General features: G+C 40.6%; 1 protein-coding gene across 1 annotated transcript in view; it reads left to right on the top strand.

The window, feature by feature from the left end:
- NPNT (nephronectin) overlaps positions 1-26579 on the top strand; it is a gene marked incomplete at both ends in the record, with an annotated part of 53201 nt that overhangs the window by 17134 nt on the left and 9488 nt on the right. Inside the window, 6 exons of the mRNA XM_082482761.1 lie at positions 69-161; positions 8520-8639; positions 9474-9593; positions 16399-16533; positions 17752-17874; positions 19633-20121. Of these exons, the coding sequence (XP_082338887.1) occupies positions 69-161; positions 8520-8639; positions 9474-9593; positions 16399-16533; positions 17752-17874; positions 19633-20121 (1080 nt within the window). The remainder of the gene's footprint in view (positions 1-68; positions 162-8519; positions 8640-9473; positions 9594-16398; positions 16534-17751; positions 17875-19632; positions 20122-26579) is intronic.

The raw sequence follows: 26579 nt of genomic DNA, 5'->3' as shown, positions 1-26579 counted from the left end.
TTTTTCAACATAAAGCACTGTCAGACGTGACTGGAGTGGAAGAATAATGAATATTCTTCTATTTGCAGCTATCTGCCAGCCAGGATGCAAACATGGTGAGTGCGTTGGGCCAAACAAGTGTAAGTGCCACCCAGGATATGCTGGAAAAACCTGCAACCAAGGTAAGAAAGTGAAGTCCAAGGAACAGAATTTCTTCTTGAAATGACACGAGTATTGTCGATCCATCTCCCCCCAAACGTTGTGTGTGTCACCTGCAGTTATAGGGTAATGAACTCGTATACCAGGTCTGTTGCTGCTGTAGCTATTGTGGTACTGGGACTGACGTTTTTAGAGAGCCTAGGATCTGCAGTGGGATAACACAGGGGAAAATATTGCTTTCATTCAGATAAAATCAATGAGATTAATGTAAAGTATGTATTTACATGCTCTCCTGCATCTGAATCAAATTATCTAAATCTTGTGGTAACGAATGTTATTTCATAAAGTTAAAATTTTCAGGCTTGGATAGTGAAACAATATTTGTTTAATTAAAAACAATTTCTTTTATGCATTCTTGTTTTTGTGTTTCTAATCCTGAACTAGCTAGGTAGCGATAAACTGTAGCGTGTACTTAAGAGTTGGAAAGATGAAGTGTTCTCCTACTCAATTATCAATATAGTTTCACTGTGTTTCGTTGTTTGTTTTTTTGGTTTTTTTTTTTTTTCCAAAAGCTGATCTCCAAAACATGTAATGGTATAAAGGTCATAGTGTATAAATAGAACTGTAATACGTGACTTATTAGATTGTGATGCCTAAGACATGTTCACATACAAAGATATCTCAATAAAATTGTTCTCTTTTCCAGTTATCTCAGCCTATAGAAAAAGTTCATATGTTTTCTGAGAGTGCTGAGAAAGTACGGTAGAAAAGTGTGACACTTAGAACTATGCTGTTGTTCAAAAATGTACTCTGATGTTTGCTAAACTTCTTTTAACATGCTGATTTTAGAGTGAATTATATTCCTTAAAATAGATAAATATTTATTTCCAGATTTACTAATCCTTCCAGGACTGATGTGGAAAATGAATGTTGTATTTTTCAGTTTTGTTTTAAGTCTCATTTATTCTGTCATCTCTCAAATTGTCCTGTCTCCTTTTCCCTTTACTCTGGGCTGACATTTTAAAGGATGGGTTGTTATGATTTTATTATTCTACACCTGGTTTGGTCAGTCTGGAACTTTTTTTGAGAGCAGTGCAGTGACCTAACCATTTTTAAATGTATATGTAACAGTTTTTAGATGTACTAATTACTTTAAAAATATCAAAAGAATGCTGTACAAATTGCTGGAGGCTGCGGTCTTGAACTAAACTATTCACTTTCCCCTAAGTGCTAAGGAAGGAAGAAAATGTGGTGATAAATGACTAAAGGAAACCTTTTAGGCAGTATTGATCAAATATTCTTGAACAGTATTGGTAACAAATTTGCCATGGCAGATGTGCATGAGGTTTCTGAGATGCCTGCTGACAGTGGTGTCCCAAATGTGCATTGGTTCAGATGACTACAGCCTATACCTATTCTATGGTGAGACCCTTGAGCTGTTCCTGGGGTTGGGGTATGTGTTCTTGCAATATGCAAATTCCACATTAGGATGAGACAAGAAAGTGCATAGTGGATGCCGAGTCTGCTTTTGCTGGGAGGAAATTCAAATGGCATAGGATAATTGTGACCCACGTTATTATACCTTAGTGTAGCACCTGTTGTCTTGTCATGGTTTGGAGGTAAAACAGAACTAATTTTGTTCAGTAACTTTACTTTTTAGTAAAGCCTCTTCCAACTACTGAAATTAACAGCATATTGTGCAGAAACTGTTTGCTCTCACAGTGGCAAGCCCTATGTTTATAGCTGATGCCCAGGCATGGTATGCAGAGAGGCTCTTGCTTATACTTACTGCTATAACACCCAAGACCAACCAACTTTGTTATTTGCCACTTTGGGGGGTCGAAAGCAGAAAAGCATAGAGGGGTTCCACCCGCAGGGATGAGCAGACAGGACAGGTGACCCAAAACTGGCCAACAGGGTATTCCATCCCATCTGCCTCATGCTCAGTATAAAAGCTGAGGGATCAAAGGGTCAGTCTCTTTCTTCAGTGGCCGATGTCTGAGGAGGACTCTGTTCATCTGCCTTTGATCCCCATCCTGAATCCAGATCCAGAATCCGGTTCCCATCCGTCACTTAGTCCAGTCTGGGACTTCCCCAGTGCCAGCCAGTGACATGATTGTCATCCTAGGAGCTTGATGCAGGTTTTTATATATTTCATTATCTCCATTTTATTTTATTATTAATATTTCTTTGAAGTATTTTAATTCCTTCTAAACTCGTGAGTCTCTCTCTCTCCTGCCTCTCTTTGAAGAGAGAGGTAGGGGAGAGCACTTGTTGTTCTGCCCAGTGGCCAGTTCAGCCCAAACCATGACACCTGTTTAGCCCATGGGCCATCTTTCTTGTTTCTGCTCTCGAATAATAATTAGTGATAACAGAAAGTAATGGTGTTGGCAGAAGGGATGTTGGAGTTTGTGCAGAGATGGAAGTCTTTTTAGTACGTGTGAATGGGCTGTAATGTATGCTCAGGTTCTTGGTGAAAGGTGTTCTTTGAGTACAAGCACTGATAAACAGGCTTTATATCTCATTCGTTTGTGTCACCTTGCGGATCAAGCCATATTTCAGGGACCAATCCAAGAGAAGAACCCAGCCTCACAGCAGAACTGTTGAACCTCGGCTGCGTGATGATACCTGGATGCTTGTTCTTTTCCCAGTGGCACTGCAGTGGCTGTGGCAATCTCGACCTTGCTTTAAGTCACTCAGAAGTTAGGATTATCTGATACCATCTCTTTTATTATGTTGTGACATTCAGCAACTAAATTGCAGTGGCTTTGCAAGAGCTAACCGTGTGCTCTCCCCACAGCATTCAAATTTCCTGAGCAGCTTTAGTGTTTCCCTTCTAGCTTTTTGATTGCAGGTTTACAGCTGTAACCAGTTAAGAAGAAAGCTGAGCAACTTGAAAGAAAATACCCTGTGCCAGCTCTCTAATTTATAGTGATAATAATGGAACTAATACTTCTTTCAAAATGTATTCATCAGAAAGTTGATACCTGCTCTTTTGTAAGATCTATAAGATCTATGTTCACAGACAAATGCGAATAGTTGAAATGCAGGGTAACTTTGCGTGGCTGGGAAACGTTGTTTTTAAGCAAAGAATGTAAAGCAGTTTTTCTGTAACTTACTATCCTCTTATCCTGTTTGTTCCAGGAACATGATGCAAAAGTTTGCCACTTTCTCTTTTTTTAATGCAGTTCTTGTCAGCGCTTTATTTTTGTTTATTTATTTATTTATTTTTGATGATTAAGTAATGCATGTTACAAAGATCTGGTCATTTTTATTATGCCTTCATCCCATCCTGTGAAGATGAGCAGCTCTATATAAGTCCACCTCATCAGAGCAGTGAAGCACTTCTATTCCGCCCCCTGGATCACCATGCAAGAAATATAGCATCAAGGGGTGAGATGGTCCTGTATTTCAGGTGGCGTGCTCCTTCTACCTGCACGGCTTGAAACAGTAATACAGTTTTTTGCCAAGGGGTTTGGAGGCTAATAGACCAATGGCTGTGATGCGAAAGCTGAACCTGCAGTGTCATTAGCATGCAGAGCAAATAACTGATAGTATTTCCTTGATGCTGTGTGCCTGTATTCTGAAAAGGCTTGACTCTTCACCATACTCACGGTTGTAACTTGCTTTTTTTTCTTTCCTCTGCTTTTCTTTCAGGGCCTGCACTTCTTATTTGTTTCTGAGTTCCTTTGTAAAGTGAGAGTGATGGAAATTGTTTAACAGGTTACATAAAGAGAGAACCATGATTTACATAAAGTTGGAAGCTGAAGAAAATAAGGGTTGCTAACTTCTGCATTTGGCAGCTGTTGATTAATCAGACTAAGTGATGTGAACAAAACTCTCTTAGGGTGATACATATCTCTCAAGTTTGACATGGTAGTGTGATGATAGTTGCTGGAAATGAAAGCTGATCTACTGTTTATAGTATGGCAGTAACAGTTTGATTTTTCACTTGGTTTCTGGTCCCTGTTTTTCTATTTTCAAAGTCTGAGTAAATTTGGTATTAAATATTTGACCTCTGTGTTGCCTGATCCAAGTTAGCTAATAGGCAGAAAAGGTCTGAGTGCAGGAGTCTTCTGCAGAAGCTAATTAAAGAAAATAGCAGAGTGTATTGCATCTTCCTAGGAATAAGTGCCCCATTGTTAGGTGTGCACTGAAGTCGGTCATTATCCAAGTTCTTGTGTGGTGCCACACAGTAGTCAAAGAAGTTACATCCGGATTTGCCAGCATAGCACTCCTGTCATTTCCTCGCATTCACATTTTCATTAAAAATAAAATACTTGTGCTCAGCAGCCTGTGCTTGTGTTATAGACCTGCTTTCCATAGTTCCCCAAACTGTCGGTCTGCTTTTACGTATAGTACTGTTTTATGTTATTTTGAAATGAAGAATGCTGGTTTTGCACTGACTGTACAATTGTAGGCAACATGAGAATTTAATTGTTCAGCCACTTAAATTCCCAAGTGCAGAACAGTGAGTGGACATTCCCACAAAGAATTTAAAGGGGTTTGTTAAACTTTTTAACAGTGTTGGGCTCTATATTTTAAATTCCAGTGTGAGATTATGACTGACTAAAAGAAATGATATTTTATTAAAAAGAAAATTGATGTAAAAGTGTTATTTTTATTACCCTTTGAGTTTATACATTTTAGCTTTCAATTTTTTTAGAGGAAACTTCTGATGTTTTCTTATTTCCTCTTTTGATGCGTAGACATTTATACTGAGATGTCTTTATAGATGTTGCTTGAAATACACAACTGATAAGTAACCAGCATTTGTTCAAGAGGTACGTTGCTACAGCTGATTTTTTCACTGCTAACGTTAGCCTGAACCTGTTCTTGAAAAAAATAGACCTTACTTAAGGAACAAGAAACACACAAACAGAGCGTATAAATAGCAGGAATGTTTCAGCGCTCCCCCAGTCCCTATGCAGTACATCCGGACTCTTCTTAGGGAGTTAAGAGTTACAGATTATGGGTGCATGGAGGTGGGTCAAGAGAGCTGCCAGCATATTCATACAGGCCTTTATGCAGAACCAGTAGGACCTGCCAGTAGTCGTACAATGTGCCTCCTAGGAAACTGAGTGGTGCTTGTCGTGCAGTTTCCGACTATGTGCCTGTCTGCGCTGGTGAAAAGAAGAAAAGTTGCATTTTGGGGAAAGTAAGATGGGCTGAGCAGTATGCTCTAACACACCTAACCTATTTGCAGGCTGGCCTTTCTCTTAAGCAGCCATAGCACTGCCAGTACTTGTTTTCCTAAACAGTAGCTTTCATTCTGACTCCATAAGGTTAAAACCATCTTTCTCTCAATAGCTAATTTCAAAGGCAAAAGTGAAAACCCGTGATGCATGAGGTTTAGGTTTAAGTGCTGTTGTACTAACAGCCTATTTCTGCTGCCTTGTGACCTTAGCTTTCTGTTGCATCAGCCAAGGTTAAAAAAATTGAACTTTTTCAAGACACAGGCATTTTACTTTCAGCGTATTTTCTAAGATGTGAATCAAAAGCTGATGTTGACAGCATTTGTTCACAGGCAGAAATAGAATGAAGCAAAGACAATAGAAATAATTTAGTCAAAATTCCACAAATGAAAAGCATGTGATGTGATATCCTAATCCAGTTGACTGCACCTACTTTTTTAAGATCATGTTATTCTCAGAGTATGTTAATAATAGCTGTCTGTTTATCAATACCAGAGCTTTCATTTCTGTACTAAGAATATTTTGTTTCAAATGGTGGTGTAGTACTCTGAGTCCTATAGAAAGATCCAATTATTTAAGGCTCATAATGTAACCTGTACTTTATGCAAGGTGGTAAACTGAGAACAGTCATAAATTCTTACCATTTGCAACTGTGCTTGTAGCTCTGGAAATAAATGTGAGACAGTTCTTTAGGGTAAAGTCTTCAGGAGTATCTGAACTGAGGAGCTGAAGTGCAGTGGGACGTAAGCACTAGAAGTTAAAACAAGCACTGTTAAAATCCTGCCCTGTCAGCTTAATTTCAGTGTTACCTTTCCTCATTCTGTCCCTACTTCTAGTTAAGTATTTTATACTTAGCTCTGTTGTGCAAAAAAGGAAGAATACAGTATTTTAGACTTACAGAACTTTTCTTTCTCTTAATTCAAAATGACTGTTGTCCACGAATCTCAGAATACTCAATAGCATGGTCTCTGTGGGGATGCTTTTATGAATTGAAGTCAAACTCTAACAAAGTTTTTGAATTTAACAATTACTTTTTTAACAGACATGTTGCATGTCTAATAAATATGTTAATGCAGCTCCAATGCCTGTCAGGAGCTGCCTAATTGTAGTAAGTTTTACAGAAGAAAGAAAAAAGCAGCGTTTTGTGCTGCCCAGAGAAGTTTGCCTCCCAAAATGCAAGCTTTTGCCTGTTTGTTATTGACCATTTTTATGTAAAGGTTTGTTTGTTGGTTTTTTTTTTTACACAAAGTTTTTTACAATGAAAACTTGTCCTTCCCCTCGCATAATCATCTGCTGCTTTTCTGTTTGACCTGTGCACATACTCTATCAATAGTCACAACTCTTAGCTGAAGATCCCATTTTCACAGTAGAAAATGTACATCTCTTCTACAGCTGTTTCTCTTAAACCCTGTAGGTACACTCTTGTGATCGGGGCATTGGTGCCTGCTGGGAGAAGTATGTTCTCCTAGCAACTCCAGAAATGTTTTCACATTCCCCAAAAGTGAGAGTTGCAAAGGGATGCTCTTTCTGCAACTCATGATCTGCAGGAAGACTGCGAAGATGGTCATCATTCTTTCTTTGTCACGCACAGGTCCAGCCCTTATTTTGGCAACTCGCTCAAGTCTGCTTACGCTCACCTCATCTTCATCACCACTCTAGGAGCAAACGTTTCCCTCAGGCTTCCTAGAAACATCTTGTTCAGCCCAGCCTTCTGCAGGAAGAAAGGGAAAATTATGTTCCTTACCACTACCCTCTTGCAGTAGGGGGGAGCGGGAAGTATTCTTATCCCTAAATCCGCTGGTCTTCTTGAGGCCTTGGAAAAGGAAGTAAAAAAGGTCATATCCATCAGTTAGGGGAAGGGTTGGGGGGGGGGGGGGGGGACATACCTGTCTGCATGATGCTTGCTCTTCCTTGACCCTATGAACATGAAAACAAAGTAGGTCAGGAGAGAACAGATTTAATGATACACATAAGCACTGTTAAGAATTACTGACTTAATTCTAACCAGAGGTATATTTGTCTTTCTGTTTTAATGTCTTAGCTCTAAGCCTTCACATCTAGTCCATAGAATGCATGCGTCTCCTTCTCAGCTGGCATTTTATAAAGTGGCTACTGCGTTCATGTGCCTACCACATGGTAGGAGCCACAAAGCTTACCTTTCTGCTACATAAATTATGGAGTGACTTTTGATGAGAATCTGCTTAATAGCGGAGATGGCTCTTTGAAAAGTTCCTGGGAATAACAGTGACTCTTACTGTAACAAACCTCCAGGTAGCATTGTGCAATATTAGAGATGAGGGTCAGTAATTCAGTTGTTTAAGTACTTCCTGGCTGGATTTGTGAATAGATTTATTACTTTCACCTTTATCATCATCTTTACTCATCAGTATGCAAATAACTAAGTAACAAATTATTCTGGTTTACCCAAATAAAACCAACACATATTCTTGGAAGAGAATTCTGAAGGAAATGCTCACTCAATCTTTACTTCTTGTTAGAAACCTTGTCTACTAATATGAAAATTGTAGGCTGAATATTTTCAGTTTAAGTCATGGATTCTGTATTAAATAGTAAATCTGAAATAGGAGCCCTCATGGATAGTCCTTGACAAATATCACTGTCAGATACTTTTTTTTCAGTATTTTCTAGATGGTAAGGAATACGTTTTCTCTGAGAGATTGTTTAACGTAGGTTTGAGATTGTTCAAAGTAGGTTAGCATCAGCTTTCCTACCTTCCTCTGCGACTAATTTTAAAGCATGATAGTGAATCACTGAATCGCTATCAGAATCACTGATAGTGATTGCAGCAGTGACATTTGCTTTCTTCCTCCTCCTTTTCCAGTGTTCTGGCTGGTCCTGGACATGGCATCAACATGAATAGAGGCAGGATGTAGGCAGCCTGAGCTTGTGCATTTCCTAATGAAACTTCTGTTGGCACTTAATCTAATGCTAATACTGTCATTTCTGAAAGGATATCTGTGAAACCGAAGAAAATACGCCACTTGGCAGGAGGGGCGAACAGTGCTTCATGCCAGGAGATTGTGGACACTTGCTATCAGCTAGACTGCATATAAAAAGCGAATTGCCGTATTTTTCCCTTCTTTCTGCAGGAACTTGAACTAGTAGTTTTTTCACACATACTTTGTTTACTTTTCCCACCCCCTTCCCTTCTGCCCTTCATTTCAGATCTAAATGAGTGTGGACTAAAGCCACGGCCGTGCAAACACCGGTGTATGAATACCTACGGCAGCTACAAGTGCTACTGTCTGAATGGCTACATGCTTATGCCAGATGGAACGTGCTCGAGTACGGCAAGGCTTGTTGCTCGTTTTTTTCATGCTCCTCAAGATCCCTGCTTGGGTTTCCCTGGGAAACTTTTATGAAGTGAAGATAAATCCCAAAGTAAAAGATTAACCTTGCTGGAAATTAGGCAGTTGCACAAGATGAGCTTCTTTTTCTTTTTTTTTTTTTTTTTTTTTTAAATTAGGCTGAGCAAAACAGGAGCAAATATTTTCATTTTATTAGTTTTGTTACAAGTTTCTCCAGAAGCATTCTTCAGTGCTGTAAATCACTTTTAATTGGCCTTCAAGGACAAGTGCTTGCAGTTTTCATGCAGCAAGACACCTGCAGTTCTGATGTATGTCCTTATGAATGTAAAATCATTAAAGCTGCAGATGTTGATTGTTTGACTGGTATAAAACTGTATCGTCATCTCTCTGGAGATCAGGTTCCTACTTGCTCCTGTAAAAGTGGATACTTTGAGCATCTGGACAAAGAGTAGGGGAGAGAAATTACCTTTAATTGAAGATGCTCCTATTTTAAAACGGCAGTACTGTCTAGCAGGGTTTATCGTACACACTGGGCTTTATATTCCTCATGGGGGGCTGCATTCCGTGACAAAACTTGCTACAGTTGTGGTGGGTTTCTTTTTTTATTTTCTTAGAGATGCAATTTGTGGAAAGAAAAAATTTACTGCATATGCATTTGCTCTTTAAAGCTTGAATGGATACCTGTCAAATTCAACAAGCATTTTTCCATTTATATAATAATTATACGATGTCTTAATTCTCCAAAGTTTTTAGTAATTTTCTGGTACTGATCAGAGTCCTTATCTAAATTTGTTCAATTGTGTTTTCCTAGATGCCCTTTCTTGCTCGATGGCAAACTGCCAGTATGGCTGTGATGTACTGAAAGGGGAAGTACGCTGCCGCTGTCCTTCTCCAGGACTGCAGCTAGGGCCTGATGGCAGGACTTGCATAGGTAGGTGATCAAATGTAGATTTAATTTTTTTCTCCAAAATGTTTTTATCCTTACACGGAATGCAGTTCAAGAGAGTTTATCAGATGTATTTAGAATGCATCAAACATGCAGTTTAAAGATGTTACTAATGAGAATTAGGATAGGCATGTAGCTCAGGCGCTCTCAAGCGGTCTGTGTCAGAGGTCGCCAGTGTTTTCCTCCAGTCTTGCAAGTTTCATTGACTGCTTAAAACTTGCATGGGCTGCTTGGCATCCAAGCCCTTACCACTTCTGTTACTGGGTCATTTTAAACTATTGCTAACAAACTCCAAAATACCTGTGTGCATAAAAAAAGGAATGGGAAGGTCAGCTCTCCCTCATACCCAACAAGGTGGTGCCTAGGCTCAGGGAGTTGAGAGATAATTTGTGCAAATCATTAAGGTTATACTGGGACAAGGTGAAGGTCTGTGCACACTCCAAATAATAATGGGATTGAGGCTACTGTCCTTCTTCCATATTGTGAAAAATACAGGTTAAAATAAACTTGGGAATTCAGATTGTATAAAAGTGAAATGTTTTGTTCCCACCTTTGTGAACATGGAAAAGGTACCTATGGTTAATCAGACTGTATTGTGCCACAGTCTACTATGGTCTGAAGAACAGTGTGTCATGTGATTTCATTAGTCATTAACTATACATCCTGAAAGGATATGATGCTCCAATGATTTTATTATTTATATTCTATGCAGTGCTACGTTTCCATAATCAGTAACAACGCTTGCACTGAAAGAATGTGAGAGAATGTGCATGCCTTAATTATCCATTTGGTTATCATGGCTGTCCGCAGGGGAGGTTGTCCTTCAGGTGGCTAGCCCATGCTGGCCAAGAATTTTTTGGCAGAGCAAGTGGCAGATTCTAGATCTTCTGATGTGAAAAACAGGCTCATATCTCAGGCAGAGGCTTTCTGGAGTCTCAATGACTTTTTTGCCTCAAGCTTCAGCAGCAAGTGTTCTAGCCACACCACCCGAGCTGCAGAAGGCAAAGGCAGGGACTGAGGATGAAGAACCACTCACTGTAGGGTGTAGATCAGGTTTGAGACCATCTAAGGAACATGAAGGTGCACAAGTCCATGGGACCTGATAAAATACATCCGTGGGTCCTGAGGGAAATGGCGGATGAATTTTCTAAGCCACTCTCCATCATATTTGGGAAGTAGCAGTAGTCTGGTGAAGTTCCCACTGACTGGAAAAAGGGAAGCATAGCCCCTACTTTTAAAAAGGGGAAAAAAGGAAGACCTGGGGAACCACAGGCTGGTCAGTCTCACCTCTGTGCCTGGCAAGATCATGGAGCAGATCCTCCTAGAAAATCTGCTAAGGCACATGGAAAATAAGGAGGTGATCGGTGACAGCCAACATGGCTTCGTGAAGGGCAAATCATGCCTGACAAATTTGGTGACCTTCTACAACAGGGTTACAGTGTTGGTGGAAAAGGGAAGAGCAACTGACGTCATCTACCTGGACTCGTGCAAAGCATTTGACGCTGTCCTGCACGACATCCTTGTCTCCAGGTTGGAGAGACATGGATTTGACAGATGGGCCACTCAGTGGATAAGGAATGGGCTGGATGGTCACACTCAAAGAGTTGCACTCAAAGGCTCCACATCAAAGCGGAGACCAGTGATGAGTGGCATTCCTCAGGGAGTGGTACTGGGACTGGCGCTGTTTAACATCTTTGTTGGCGACATGGACAGTGGAATTGAGTGCACCCTCAGCAAGTTTGCTGACGACACCAAACTGTGTGGAGCGATCGACACACTGAAGGGAAGGGGTACCATCCAGAGGGACCTGGACAGGCTTGAGAGGTGGGCCCGAGCGAATCTCATGAAGTTCAACAAGGCCAAGTGCAGGGTCCTGCCCGTGGGTCAGGGCAATCCCAAGCACAAATACAGGCTGAGCAGAGAATGGACTGAGAGCAGCAGCCCTGAGGAGAAGGACTTGGGGATGTTGGTTGAGGTTGGGCTTGAAGTTCAACGTGAGCTGTCAATGTGTGCTCGCAGCCCAGAAAGCCAACTGCATCCTGGGTTGCATCAAAAGAAGTGTGGCCAGCAGGTCGAGGGAGGTGATTCTGCCCCTCTAGTCTGCTTTCGTGAGACCCCACCTGGAGTACTGCGTCCAGCTCTGGGCCCTCAACATAAGGAGGACATGGACCTGTTGGAGTGAGTCAACAGGACGGCCATGAAGACAATCAGAGAGCTGGAGAACCTCTCCTATGAAGACAGGCTGAGATAGTTGGGGTTGTTCAGCCTGGAGAAGGCTTTGGGGAGACCTTATAGCAACTTCCCAGGACCTAAAAGGGTCCTACAGGAAAGATGGGGACTCTACCAGGGAGTGTAGCAATAGGACAAGGGGTAATGGTTTTAAACTGAAAGAGGGTAGATTTAGATTAGACATTAGGAAGGAATTCTTTACTGTGAGGGTGGTGAGACACTGGAACAGGTCTCCCAGAGAAGCTGTGGGTGCCCCATCCCTGGAGGTGTTCGAGGCCAGGCTGGATGGGGCTTTGAGCAACCTGGTCCAGTGGGAGGTGTCCCTGCCCATGGCAGGGGGGTTGGAACTAGGTGATCTTTAAGGTCCCTTCCAGCACAAACCATTCTGTGATTCTATGAAGTGCATTACTGGCACATCTGTGTATGCAAAAGAATGGATAGAACAGGAGGAAAAAAACATGTCACATGCTGAAGGGATTCAATTGTGATTAATCACACTGTGGACATTACGGCAGATAGAGATCTTTGGAAGAGACTGTGCCATGCCATAGGAGCTGAGTGATTTTAAGTATAAATTCAAGGAGGTTATACCAAGTACAGAAATTTGCTAGAAAAATACTTGCAAGAATCTCCTACTGTGCACTTTTATATTCAGGCAAACTTCATAGTTTGAAATAAACAAAGTGGACTTTTAATGCCAAAGGCTAGCATTCAAACCAGTTATATGAAGGTCTTTCAGTTCTTCAGTAAAGTTTTCAAAAAACACCTTTTTTTTTTTTTTTTCCCAGACAGGTGAAGAACTGTGTACCCACATTTCAGTTGAGTGTGCATCATTCAGATTGATCTCATAACTTATTTTTAAAACTTTGCACAAAAATTTCAGAGCAGTCTTGCACAATACAGAGAAAGCAGTCACAGCAAGAGATGTATGTCCTTCATGCGTCATAACGTGATCTAATCCCCTCTTTAGGGGATGGTGACATGAACCCTTTTTGTGTTGTTTCTCTATCAAGTTTGAGTTGTACTAAAACCAGTAAATACCTCCAAGAATTGAAGCTATTTGGGAGTAAGACTGTGCCTTTTCCTCACATGTCTATAAGCACATCATTGTTGGGGAGGTTGTTGGCTCCAGCGAGGGTCTGGGTGTTGCTGCAGTACAAATGGAAGTGTAGGTGATGGTAAAAAAATTGAAGTGTGCATTGGCTGCAGCTCATGAAATCCTTGTTTGAGGAGAGTTTGAAAACCAGCTGGGAATGTAATGCTTATTTTTAGCACAGGTGGAAATTCCTCTAGGCACTATTCTATTCTTAGTTTTACCCCTGCTGATCATTCTTTTGTTAAAATGTTCCTTCCAGACAATCAGTAAAGAGCTACCAAGCAATTTGGTTATGAAGGTAAATCATATAAACTAAGTAACAATGAAGTGAAAAAGACTTCAGCAAAGTAGTCAGTGAAAATACAGACTAATTGACTAATGAATTGATTTAAGGACTCTTGAATCAATAAATCAATCAGTGTTGCCAGTTTTTTGGATTGGGATTTTCATTTAATGAAATCAGCAGTATACACATTTTCAGGTTCAGAAGGTCTGCAAATATGTGAGAACTGAAAATAATTATTTTCACTGTAAAATAAATTCTTTCTAGTTGTTTTGGTTGTGTATAGAAACTTGAAAATGTGGCCTTGTAAACTTAAAAATCATGCTATTTTTAAATCAGTCTCATAGTTGTTTAGTGCTTGAGTTCGTAACATGGCCATACTCACAGCCGGAGAGAAGCAAGGCTTTGTAAGTCTGCTTCCCTGTTGAACACTGACCATCACACGCGCTAGGTGTGTGACACTGCATTACGTGCCTTGGGAGCAGCTCCCTGGCGCTAAGTCTGGACATGCACCTCCATGGAAGACCAGGCTGAGACTGGAATACAAATCGCCCCTTCATGCCCTGGTTTTCATAGGAAGCAGGCATGAGCCACAGCCTGTTGCAGCAGGTTAAGGGAAACAGCCTTGCGCCATTTGGGCCCAGGTGTGAATTGGCATAGTCCACAGACTTGAAAGAAGCCACAGTCACTGTTTGAAAACTGCAGGAAACTAATTGTAAGCACTTGCATACCATCTTCTAGCTAAAGATCGAAAAGTGGTTTTCCCACCAGTAACAAGCATCCACCCACCTCTCATACTAAATGCAAGCAGTAGACTATTACTTTTTTTCTGTTATTTTTGTGTCAGTTTTCAACAGTGTATTGATTAGCAGTTCAGTACTGTATTTTTAGGCTGTATAACTGCCTAGAAACTTAAACAATACTGCTACAGTACTCTCATCATCTAACATACTTCTTGCCTTCTGGGAATTTACAAAAACAGAGGGAAAGGCAGGACAAGCTACATTAGGTTTTAAAGAATATAATCCATGCCATGATGATGTATATTCAGTGGCTAATCTTTTTCTTACTGAATTCCTTTTTAAAGTTGTGGTTTAAAGACAAAAAAAAAGCCCCAAACCTAATAGTAATCGAGTCTGAAATTTGCAGCCTTGAAATAATATTTTAATAAAGAGTAGAAAATTGTGGTTCGTAAATTAAATGACTGTAAGGAGCACGGTAGAATTTGTAAAGCTGTTGATAATGTACTCAAAACCTCAAACATTAATAATAGATTAAAAACAAGAGGCAGATTTATAGGGGGAGTTAGGCATGTGGAGTGGTGCCTAGTATTGGCCTCATTTTCTTTCTCATTCAGACCTTTACTACGGCATTGTAGAAGTGCTCCCATCTGAGGGTAAAGGAGAGCCATTATTTTGGAGCGGTCTGATGGGCCCGGAGTGTGGGAGCTGAGGGCTTGAATCCTTGCTGTCCTCAGTAATTCTTCACGCAGAGTGGGACCGTGCCAGCAGGAGCTACTGGGAGAGTCCATCCAGCCCAGTAATTCATGGCTTTAGGTCCCTTCTTTTGGCTGTGGGAAAAGCAGCTTGGAGAATTTGAAGCTACATCTCCCCTGCATCAGGTTGCTGCCCTAACTAACTGGCAGTTTCGTGGTAATGTTTTTTCTGTGCTGCACAAGACACTCGGGCTTCTCTCTGCCTCATTCAGGCCTCTTTCACAAGCAGCAGGGCATCACTCAGCTTTGTTTTGCACTCTTGACACCTGCAGCTCCTTTTGGGAAAAGAATTGTGTGGAGAGCAAAATCTTGCTTTCCCATAGATCGAGAGCCTGATAGAGCTGTACAGCAAAGGCTTGAACTGTGCCCTGTAGATAACCAACAAATGTCAGGAGCGGCGTGCGTCAGAGGCAGCCGTGCACGGCAGGTCTCTACCTCAGTGAAGAATTAGGGTTGAAGCACTCAGCAGGCTTCAGCTCGGTGTCCAAGGGCTACAAAGTGAGTGGGAGCACAAGCAGCTTTTGTGTGTCAGCCTGACCTCTTCCGAGAGTTTCTCAGACTGTGAAAGCAGCACCGGGATCGGCATCGGCTGCTCCCTGGGCCTCTGCCTGGCTTGTTAGTCAGCATTAAGAACAGCAGCTACTGGGAGATGGGGGGCGTCAGACATTTAATGAGCATCACCCATGTCTTCACACTCCTCTGTCCTTGCCTGGATGTTGCTTGCTGAAGCACTGCTTCAGGTCCTGCTGGGAACCCCTGGCAGGGCAAATGGGAGCCATGTATCTCAGCACCTCAGAGATATTTTAAGGTCGCTTAGGTAACCAGTTTCTCTGAAAGAAGGGTCAGCTACAGTGCAGGCACTTTGCAGAGTAAGAGACTGCAAAGAGAAGGTACTCAAAAAGCCTTTGGCCTGCGGTAACTAACTGGTAGGAGGCCCAGAAATACTGCACCCCTGGCATTAACTTGATGAAGATTTCCTGATAGGCTCAATGGGCAGGTCATGGATTAGGGACACCTGAGATTTAAAAAAACAAACCACTTCCTGCTGCAGGGCGATGTACTTTGAACATGCATGTATGACCTGTGCTATAGGAACAATATTTTAGGCATGTTTCAGGAACAGAATTACTGGGGTAGGTTTTATTATTATTCCTTGCCTCTAAATCCAGGTGCTGTCTTTATAACCAGACAGGGCTTAGTGGGACAAAAGTAAGTTATACATATAACACAAAAGAACTTTTCTTCAGGCAAGTACCATTACAGTTTTGAGGATGAGTGTTTTGTGGCCTTGAAGAAGCTGTCATCCGATCTGTGGGGAATTAGAGAACAGCTCCTCTCTAAGGGGAAGGGTACCAGGATGGCAAGAGCATAAAGCAAATATTCCAAATTCAGTAGCAATGCTTTTTATGACGGTGCATCTCTCGTCACTTATAATATTTGTAAAGGCTTCTGGCACAGGAGGCATAAAAATTTGGGGGTGTGACCAAGAGCTGAACTGAGATGGCACAGCCAGAAGAAGTGCTCAGGTATTACTGCTGGCTGACCAGCTTGTAGCGAAAAGGACCTCATTAAAAATACTTTGGCTATTCTTCTTTAGTTTTTCATTATGTGAAAGCAGTTTAATTTAGATAGTATAGATTTTATTTTAACTGCTATTAAGAATAATACAGTTCCTTTCTTTCCACAGATATTGATGAATGTGCTACAGGGAGAGTTATCTGTCCACGATTTAGGCACTGTGTCAATACTTTTGGAAGCTACATTTGCAGGTGCCATAAAGGCTTTGATCTTATGTACATTGGAGGCAAATACCAATGCCATGGTAATAACAACTTATTTCTTATGTGCATGTAACAGAGCTGCATATTCTAAACTGAAATTAATGGTTTAAAGAGGAATGGTTACTTCTTATGGCTGAAATGTTGAAGCAGGTGGTTTTAGGTTGCACTGTATTTTGGGTAAGGGTAGATTATAGAAACAGACTGTGGAAAAGAAAGCATATATCTGGCCTTCATTCTTGTAACTGGTTCTCCTGTGGAAGCTAGTGGGAGGGCAGAGCTGGTGACCCCAGGAGTTCCTTTCCAAAGCCTTTGTCCCCACAGGTTTCACTGTTTACAGGCAGTTGTAGGTTTGGAGCGGTGTATGAGCTTAGGCTATGTCTGAGCTGTAACGCAGGTGTGATCTGTAGCAAGCCCCGAGATCCAAGATAAGAAAATGTGGCTAGAGCACACCCCAGCTCCTTCCAACCCAGACTGCCCAACTTTCCTTCCCCTGAAGACAGGTGGGGGAAAGGCAGGGGTTGGGAAATAACCTGTCTTTGTCTGGACATGAGACTGGAATGCAGCTGGTGTATGCCCTTCAACAAAGATGTTCCCAGGTCCCACTGTTTTAGTTTCCTGGGGCTCAACTGGTTATGATCTTTTCACTGAAAAAAGGATCACGTGGAGACAACGAGGCATTGATTTATCTTTGTTTAAGTATATTTTTTGGAGAAAAATCTCTATGCAGAGCATGGGAATTTGGAGATTTTTACTTGCATCACTAGCAACAAACATGGAAATACCATATAAGATGTTTCAAGCAGACTCTACTTAATGTAGAAATAGTTACATGGATTTATAATAGAGGAAGCATTTTATGAAAAAATAGTTTAATACCTGTGTGATTAAGAACGTGCATATTCCTACGCTCAGTTTTTCTTTTCTTACCATGTCACTTTTAAGAAAAGGTTATCAAAATTGTGATCTTCATGATCTCAACTGCTGTCTACCCACAGCGCACCACTGAAGCTGATGCTAAGGTCTAAGCTCAGCAATACCAGAGTTGCACAATAGTCCCTTTTACCCTAACATTTCTATTACCACATTGATTTGTGACTGTCTATCTTATTTTTCCCACTGGCAATTCAGTTTTATTAAATTTTTCAAAAGTAATAGTATTTTCCTTATGACCATACTACTGTTTGTGTTTTTGCAGGGATAAGTGCAAAGTCAAGTTTCTTTGATAGAAATGATTTTTTTAATGTAACTTTCTGTTGCAGATATAGATGAATGTTCCCTTGGCCACCATCAGTGTGGTAGTTTTTCACGATGTTACAATACACCAGGATCCTACAAATGCAAGTGTAAAGAAGGGTACAGAGACAATGGAACAAACTGCATACGTATGTAATGCTCCTTTTCAAAAAGGAATTTTGAAAGTAAATGTGTCCCATGTTCTAAATTTTGAGATACAGCACTATCAGGCTCAGTTTCTCTTAACTATTTTTAATACTTAATAAGAGGCCAGGGAATGTAGTCAGAGTTTTCTGAGTCTTAGCATGCCTTGGTAAAAATACCTTTCTCTGAGACATTTTCTCAATTAGAAAGAAATTCACCTCTCCCTATTTACAGCTTCATTCTGGAGATTGCTTCAGGATGAGAACAACTGAGTAAGCAGGGTAGGTCTGGTCAAACAGTACGTATTACTCATACCCTGTTATTATGTACACTCTGCAACTGGCCCATTTCAGCAGCTAACCCCATCCACTCCCCACTGCTCCCCAGATGTGAGCAGAGCCGAGAGGGAGGATTTCTCTGGAAGAATTCCCTGGTGGAGAATTCCCTTCCTCACCTTCCTCTTGGGAGAAGCAGTCATGCCCCTTGGTACAGAATAGACCATTGGACCTCCCCCACATTTGACATCCCTCAGAACTGTGTAGCTCTATGACATCTGCTGAATCTTTTCAAGGACCCCGTGTTCATACGTGGGTTCTGGTCCTTTGGTGACTTCCTGATGTCTTTAAAGAGCAGTACCATTATTGTAGCTGTCATGGTAGTGTGATCCGGCTAAGCTGATCTTTCACAACCTGAGTGCTTGCAATGATGTGTGAACACACTTCCTATGTGTTACTGGGACACAGTCCTAAGGTGCATTTTTTATTTCAATATACCATAATGTAAAAAGCACAGGGTATTTAAAAGAATAGTAATAAACAGGTGGCCTGAGAGAAAAACTTTTTACCTGCTATCATCAATTTATTGTTTAACAAACAGTAGTTCTTAATTTTAACTGTGTTATACTCGAAACACTTGTACACAAAACATGTGACTGGAGTTCTTATTGGGGCTTTTAAGATCTCCAGTGAGATATAGTAAGCTTATTAACAAATAGAAAATTATAAATAGCAAACCAGATGTTCTTGCGTTTCATGTCTACAGAAACTCCCCTTGTGAAACCAAGTTAAAATTTGTTGTCCTTTCTTTGGGGGAGATGGTACTATAGGCACTGTCACTGTGTAGGTGGGGCTCAGTTCACCTTTTTTTTTTTGTGGAGGCTGAAAAAATGCCACTGACTTAGTTTCCTGGTGTTTAGCAAAGGTAAAGATCTAAATGAAGGCTATGGACTTAGGTTCAGTCTCTGAAGAATGATTAATACTTATTGACACAGGGAAAAGTTTAGATGGAGTGGAGAGGTCTGAAAAATAATTTTCTTAAGCCTAAGGTATCTGCCTATTCATGACCAAAATGGTTGTAACATTGGAGTCTTACTAAACTTGCTTCCGCTCCTGAGTACAAACTTGTCCAGTTTAGAGGGCTGCTTAACACACATCTTCCTGCCCACGCTTTTTTACTAGCAGTGCTTTTGTGTGAGTTTTACCACCTCTGAAAGAGAGTTGATGCTTGGGAGGAGGTGGGGATAGAAGTCTCTTGGCTTTCAGTCATTCTAAATCATCTTTAAACTGCTGTAATGAGAAGTACTATGTAAAGGGATGTGATAATTCAGCAATACTGATGCTAAAGTATGTTTCTAATTAGTGGAAACATTCAGAAGAGAGATGATTTCAGCAAAGACTCTCCATGTCATAATGAAATACATTGCTAAGTTTCTGGAGCAAGAGAGTCAGATGTTCATTTTGGTCCCATTTTGATTCTCTACACAGTTATTCCTAATGTTATGATTGAACCACCTGGTCCATATCATATAATCAAGGGCAACAGCACACTTCCTAAGGGAGGCAGTGGTATAATCAATAGGATTCCTGATGGAGGCACAAAGCAACCCCTCAGACCACCATATGTACCTGTTATTGTTACAGAAAGGCCGGTGACCAGGCCAACGACTCGACCTACCCCCGGGCCAACGACTCGACCTACCCCCGGGCCAACGACTCGACCTACCCCCGGGCCAACGACTCGACTGATGCCAAAGCCAACCACTAGGTATGTGCTGGTGACAACAAGGCCAGTGACGAGGCCTCCAACACCACCTCATTTTACAACATTAAGACCTACACTACCACCACAAAGAACTCCTCTGATAACAACTGAAGAGCCTTCACACGTTCCTATTGAAACTACATCTTCCCAAGGAATTACAGATGACAACAGGATCCAGAGAGAGCCTCAGAAACCCCGAGGAGATGTGTTCAGTAAGTAATTTACATATCCTTTCACTTATCAGAATTGCAGGTGCAATGAGGTGAAAGTACGCACTGTACTGTTTGGGTTTTTTGAAACACTTTACCAATGAGAACAAAGACACGACACTCAAAATGATCATATGGTAAAGCTGCACAGATAATTGATTTTATTGCCTAGCAAAAATGTGGGGAGGAAGTTCTGAATCAATTCAACCAAAAATTTCATTTTTTTACTTCCTGAAATTATTTGTGAGTCCTGTCCATTATTGGTCGTGTACAAGTGCTTAACCTAATTATGCTTTCAGACAGAAGTTTTGGAAAAATGAAAGACATTTTATTGAAAAGTACTGAAATGCAACATAACTCATAAATGGTCAATGGATTCAAATTCAGGGAGTTGAGAGTCGCTCTTAGAAAGCATATTTCCTTAGCTTTAAGAATGGTAAGAAGTCGGACCATGTCTGATTACCTAAAGACTATTATGTCACTATGTTGTATGAATTCAAATAGTCTTGGATGTTCATGACTAAGCAATGGGAAAATTGCATAAAAATAACAATTTTATGGACTGCATCTATGAAAACAGATACATGAAAAGCTAAAGATAGTAAAGATACTCATAGCGTGAACACGTGTTGTTTTAAGAGCTTCTCTGAAATCTACAGCACCATTTCTACATCAGCTTTAGTGCATACCACAGAAGACATTACTGGCACATACAAAGTTGCACATATCTGCCAAGAAATACTCAACACCCGATTTCATCTTTAGTTCTGCTGCTAATTTTAGAGACAGGGAGGGTGTGCTGGGTCAGCCCTTCTCCTTCAGCTCGATGTACAATAAAGCTGCTGAAGCACTGTAGTAGGAGAAGTTTGCTGTCTCAGAGCAGGTGTACAGGCAATGTGGGAGGTTTTTTCTGGTTGCTTTGGCATCTGTGTGGTAACTTCTTGGGCTGTGTTCTCTTAGGTCACTACACAGTGAAATATTTTCTTCCTTGTAAAAAACGGTTTGTCTTCCCTGTTGACATTTTATCTGTTGTAGACCATTTGATAAATTTAAAATGGAGACAAAAGCTGACTTAGTATTTGGGAAGATAAATCCTAGTATTAATCAGAGAAGTGTGCTTTTGGCTTTTTCAAGGTTATTTTTGAACAAGCTATAGTCAGTTAAAAAGCTAAAAACACTTTAATGTAAAATTCTAAAAAGAAATATAGTAAAGACTCCCAAAACTTAATATAGTGGGAACCGATAGTTAAAAATATAGATTTCTGCAGAAAGTATTCTAGACTCTCGCATTGCGCTTCCCAGGTGTCTCGTGTTGCATGTGTTCTCTGGAATTCTAAAGCAGAGAGATAGTTTTCAGCTATTTTCATGAAGTCATAACAATCATCTGTATAAAGCTTATTATTTACAATGAGTCTTTCTTTTTTCTCCTGAGAGGCCAGATTTTGAAGCTAATGCTTTCAATACGTATGCTTCAGATACAGGGGTTTGGAAGGTAGGAAAGTAAAAGTGTTTTAAGTTTGTTTTCTGATTGTAAGCTTACATTATGGTACATATAACAAACACAGGAAAAAATGATCTTTGCAAAGTGTTTATCAACTCTTTATTTAGGTCAGCTGCTGCCCTTTGAGGTTTGTAATATACATACATAGCTTCCAAGGCTTCAGTGCAAAATACAGGAGGATTAAGAGTCAAGCACAAGCGACTGTTACTGGCCTCAGTAGGTAATACAGGGACAGATAGCTCCTCAGATCAAGCAATCAATGTGTTTTTAATTGCATATTATTTCTTCTATCCCTGCCACAAATATACTTGATATACATGTGTGTGACATAACTGTGTGACTGAAGGCATATTCACCTGTGCTTTGAATGGTAGGAATTTGCATGGTGCTAGTAGCATGATCCATCATGATGCTGGTGTCTTTTATCCTCTCTCTTTTAACTCTTTTGCTCTCATTTCCGCTCTTTTTTCCCCTCTCTTTCTGGCCGCTTTGAAAGTATCATTTAGGTAGTGGTCACTGGTGTCCCCTCCCAGCTTCTCTCTGTCCAGAGGCATTTATGTAGTGAGTGCGCAAAAGCATTTGTGTAGGATTTGAAACCTAGAGTTGGGTGCAAAAGAGTTCTGTTCCAGAAGAACGGGCTACCTTGTCAAGGAAAGCACTGCTTGTAGAGTGAGGTGCCTGACTCTGTTAGGCTGCAGCTGTTCTGCAGGATGGCAGCGCTTCCACCGAGTGTAAACCAGGGCCTCTTGAAAAGCATTCCTCACAGCCAAACACGATGTTAACAACCACAATGTTAAGCCAATACAGAATTTTAAACTGAAATAACTAGTAACATTTAGCTAACCTCTGACGTGCTTCTTATCTGCCATGTGGATGTGCCAAGCCCTCCCCACTTCCAAAAATGTTTGCAGATTTTTCATTTGCCTCTGTATTTCCACAGGGAAGGGGCTTTCTCAGCTACTTCCTTCAGCTTCCTTAAAACTGTTGCTGTTTTAATCTCACCAGCATCAGGTGTCTTTGCGGTGTTCCTGGGCTGTGGATATGAGCTAATTTCATTTGGCTTATACTGTGCCTCTTTAGGTTCATTTCCCCACATCATCTGCTTCTCCAGTTGAGGCAGAAAAGAAACTAGTTCTCAAAAATGAATTTGCACTGTGGTCCCCATATGCCTCCCTGAAAAGAGAAGAGAAAACCTTGCTCTTGCTGCCTGCCTTTGTTTCCCACGGGAGAATGCAGGCAGCAATCAGTCATCTTATAACACTCGTTGTCTCGGGAAACAGAGGAGGAAATTGAAGTTAGATCCACTCAGATCATGAAGTAGGACTTAACTTCAGTTTCATAAAGTCTTCAGAAGTTACATTGTCGTCTTAGATGGCTGCCATGGACTGTCGTATCTCAAAGAGTCACAAAAGGTAGTGTTTTATCACACAAGGATGGGCAAAACCCAGCACAGAGAGCAATGTAGCCAGCAATCACTGGCAATCTGATCTTCCAGCCCTTAGCATCTGCTGAAGACCTCAATATTTAAAGTTGTATTTTTAAACTAGTTTATCTTGTGATGCATGGATTTCTTCCTTCCACACCCCACCTCAAGGCTCTGAAGCCTTAGCCAGACTTTAACAAAGCAGTATGACAGTAGATGCTGCTTTACTTAGCCATATGAACAGGGGGCACTTCTTTTAGGCAATCCATGGCAAAGGCATAAAAATTTGTGCTCTGTACACTGATGGATGTCCTACTGCATTAGCCCAAATCCTGCAAACATACTGGTCTAGGATTGGTCCACATCATGAGAGGAAGTGTACCTGGGCAAGTGTACTCGTTTTCTGCAAGCCTCTCTCAAATTTTAGTTTTTCATTATTTAACCTTTTTCTGAGCTTACCTTTGGTGACTTGTTGCTCCCTGTTTTCTCCCTTCATTGTTACTTGATCTGCTCTCACACGCTGAGTAAGCTTGTCCTAAGCTTTCACTTCAGAGCACTCTTGAATGTGCTGCTCAGCTTGAAATCAGCTGAGGACCAGTGAAATTGGTCTGTTCCGTGGTGACAAAGAGCACAAATGATAATAATGCTGATAATGTTCTTTAAATGCCTTCACAGTTTTTGAAAGATATTGGATTGTTGTGTTTCTTTAGCTGCTTTACACCTTTTCTAAAAGTGCCTGCAGTGACTTTGGGGAGCTGCTTTTTCAGAGAACAAAAAAATGAGTATTTTTTAAAATGGAATTCCTACACTTGGCCTTTGAACCACTTAGTCAGATGCAGACAGTGGAATCTGGCACCAAGGATAATCTTCTCCTGATATGGATATGGGGGGAATGGCAATGAGGGAGGAATGCAGCGATGGCTTAATATTTAACTACTTCAGGACTGATACAAACTACAGTGAAGTACAGAGGAATCTTTTCTGGTTACTCAAAAGGATAAAGTCTCTAACAAACAGAAAGTACTTCTCAATAAGACTATGAATTTCTGCTGCCATCAGGATCTGGGTGATAAGCATTAAAAGCATAAGCTTAAAGACAAAGCATAATACTAGATATCAGCAGAACAAGAACAAAAACCCTTATCTGTATTAAAAGATAATTCAGCAATTTTCCTTATTAGCCCTTAGTGGATTAGGAGACTTTTCTCATAACAGCTATTAAAAAACATAAAGATTGAAATAAAACTTGATTTTTTTCTGCTGCCCCTTCAATGACTGAAAAGTTCTTAGTGCAGTAAATGCAGTTATGTGATCCTTGAAGCTGTTGAAAAAAAGAGAAATGCTGAAAGCAAAGAACGTGGGTTTTGTTTATTCCCTGCTATCATTAGAGTAGCATTATTTTACAGTGGCGTTTCTTTTGTCTTCAGTATTCTGGCACCTGTTAAAATGTGTTTGTCTTAATATTTAAGCATTTAAGATAGGCACTTTGTTCCTGTTTGTACTCTAGAGCTAAATCATAAGATCTGGGAGTCTTATAAATCACACCTTCCATCAATCTTACAGCTAGTTTTATTTCCAGGTCTGATATGCAAGCTTCTGCAGACTACTTATTTCAGCTATGTTTCCCTGAAACTCAGCTGGCGCTCTGCACCTCCTGAATAGCTGCTCAGAGAAAAGCAGGCAGGTTACTTTTCAGAAAATCTTCTGGAAAGATATATAATTAAGATGTTTGATTTAGGTCAAAGTTAATGAGCAACTGTCTGAGAATTGTGAGATTGGACTTCAGAATGGTCGCACGCTAGCACCATCTCTCTCCCCTCTTATGCAAATAGTACTGTAGAGACAGGTGGGAGAGTCCATGAAAGGCCTTCCTGAAATAATTCTTACTGTGAAATTTGAGTCTGCAGAGTTTTAGGCAACATATCCTGGACACTGCAGGTGTCCAGATAAAAGGGTGATGTGTACCTCTCTGTTGCCCCTTCTTTTTAGCCCACCATATGTCGAAGTCTTCGCTGGAGGAAAACAGGATGTATTCTTGTTTACTAAGTCTGACTACCTACTTACTAGTCTGGACTTCCTTTCCTTTTAGCTATTTTCTACTAGTTCTGCGTGAGATCTCATCGCTTGTGGGGGTTTTTTGGAAGTGGAATTTAACAACTTTCAATCATAACTATTCAGTCAAAAAATCTTTGTCCTTTGTTGTTGTTATTGTTGTTCTTCACAAATGGGAAGCTTGGTCATGATTATTGTGTGGAACGGAATTGCGTAAGAATGCAGTGTTTGCTGTAAGGCAGAACACTGTATTCTTAACAGTAATAACAATTACTAATAACATGAAGCTGCACTCCATGTTTTGTTTTGGTTTTGTAACATTAAAACAGTGATTATTCCATAATTACAAATAACCTGACATGTGTACACACCATCTCTTGTACTCCTAAACTCAACAATTAGCAAGTAAATGGAAAAAAAAGTCCTAATGTTTTCCCAAAGGATTAAAAAGCTGAAAAGAAATCAGTCTTACACAGTTATTAAATTTTTCCCCCCACATTCATGTATCTGTGAAGAACTTGGCTCGTGAATGTTGAGAATATGGTATTGTTGATGTACTGGCTCACTCAGAGCTTATAAAATTCTCCAAGAAAAAGAAGCCAAGTTTATATTTAACAAGCTTTATCAAACCATTGAAGTTAAGTGAAAAGCACACTGATACACTGTATAAAGTACATAAAGGGCTTGGAAAGCCCTTGGAAAATAATTGTGCCAAATACTTTCTCCCACGATCACCACTCAATGTTTATCAGTCATCGTAGCAAAAAGGAGTGGACACATGGATCATATTTATGGGTCCTGCATCTCTTACAGTAACTCTTGTTTCGTATCAAGTGCACATTCCTCTAATTAGGTCTGAGCACTGAAGTGACTGGTTTAAAGCTCTGCAACATGTTCTTCTAGGAGTTCATAACAGTGTGTGGAGAGGACTTTCAAGAAAAGTTTTGAAGGAATTTTTTTTTTTTTTTTAGAGCTTTAATTATAGGCAAATGTATGAACTTTAATTTGGAGAATGCTTGTATGTGTGCACAGATATAACTCAGATTTGTATAAAATAACCATGCATTAGAAATGGTATTTTAGTAAACGGAAGTAGTTTGGAATATAAATTCCTAATGTTTCCTGTGGTATTTTCCATAAAATGGGGACTGGGAAAGGGATCTACAGGGCAACCACATACCTTGAGATTGCGACCCCTGAGTATCCTACAAATCTTAGCGCACGGCTGTGGGTTTCCTCAATGTTCTCTGCCACAGTGTTTGTTCAGAGCCCTATTGATCAGAGCCCTATTTGTTCAGAGCCCTGTGATCTGAGCATTTGGTCCCTCAGAAAAAATTAATTTAAGGCACAGGGGAAGAACAGGAAGATAATGAGGTGCAGAGTGTTAAGTTCAATATTAACCTAGACGAGATGAGGACGTGGGTATCCTGTTGCTGGTGCGTGGTGCTGTGCGTGGGGCCCGAGGGCGATGGCACTGTGAGGTTC

Source organism: Vanellus vanellus (assembly GCF_965231255.1).
Source record: "Vanellus vanellus genome assembly, chromosome: 4".
NCBI classification, from domain to species: Eukaryota; Metazoa; Chordata; class Aves; order Charadriiformes; family Charadriidae; genus Vanellus; species Vanellus vanellus.
Note: the sequence above shows the minus strand (reverse complement) of the source record. Positions and strands in the feature narration are given on the sequence as shown.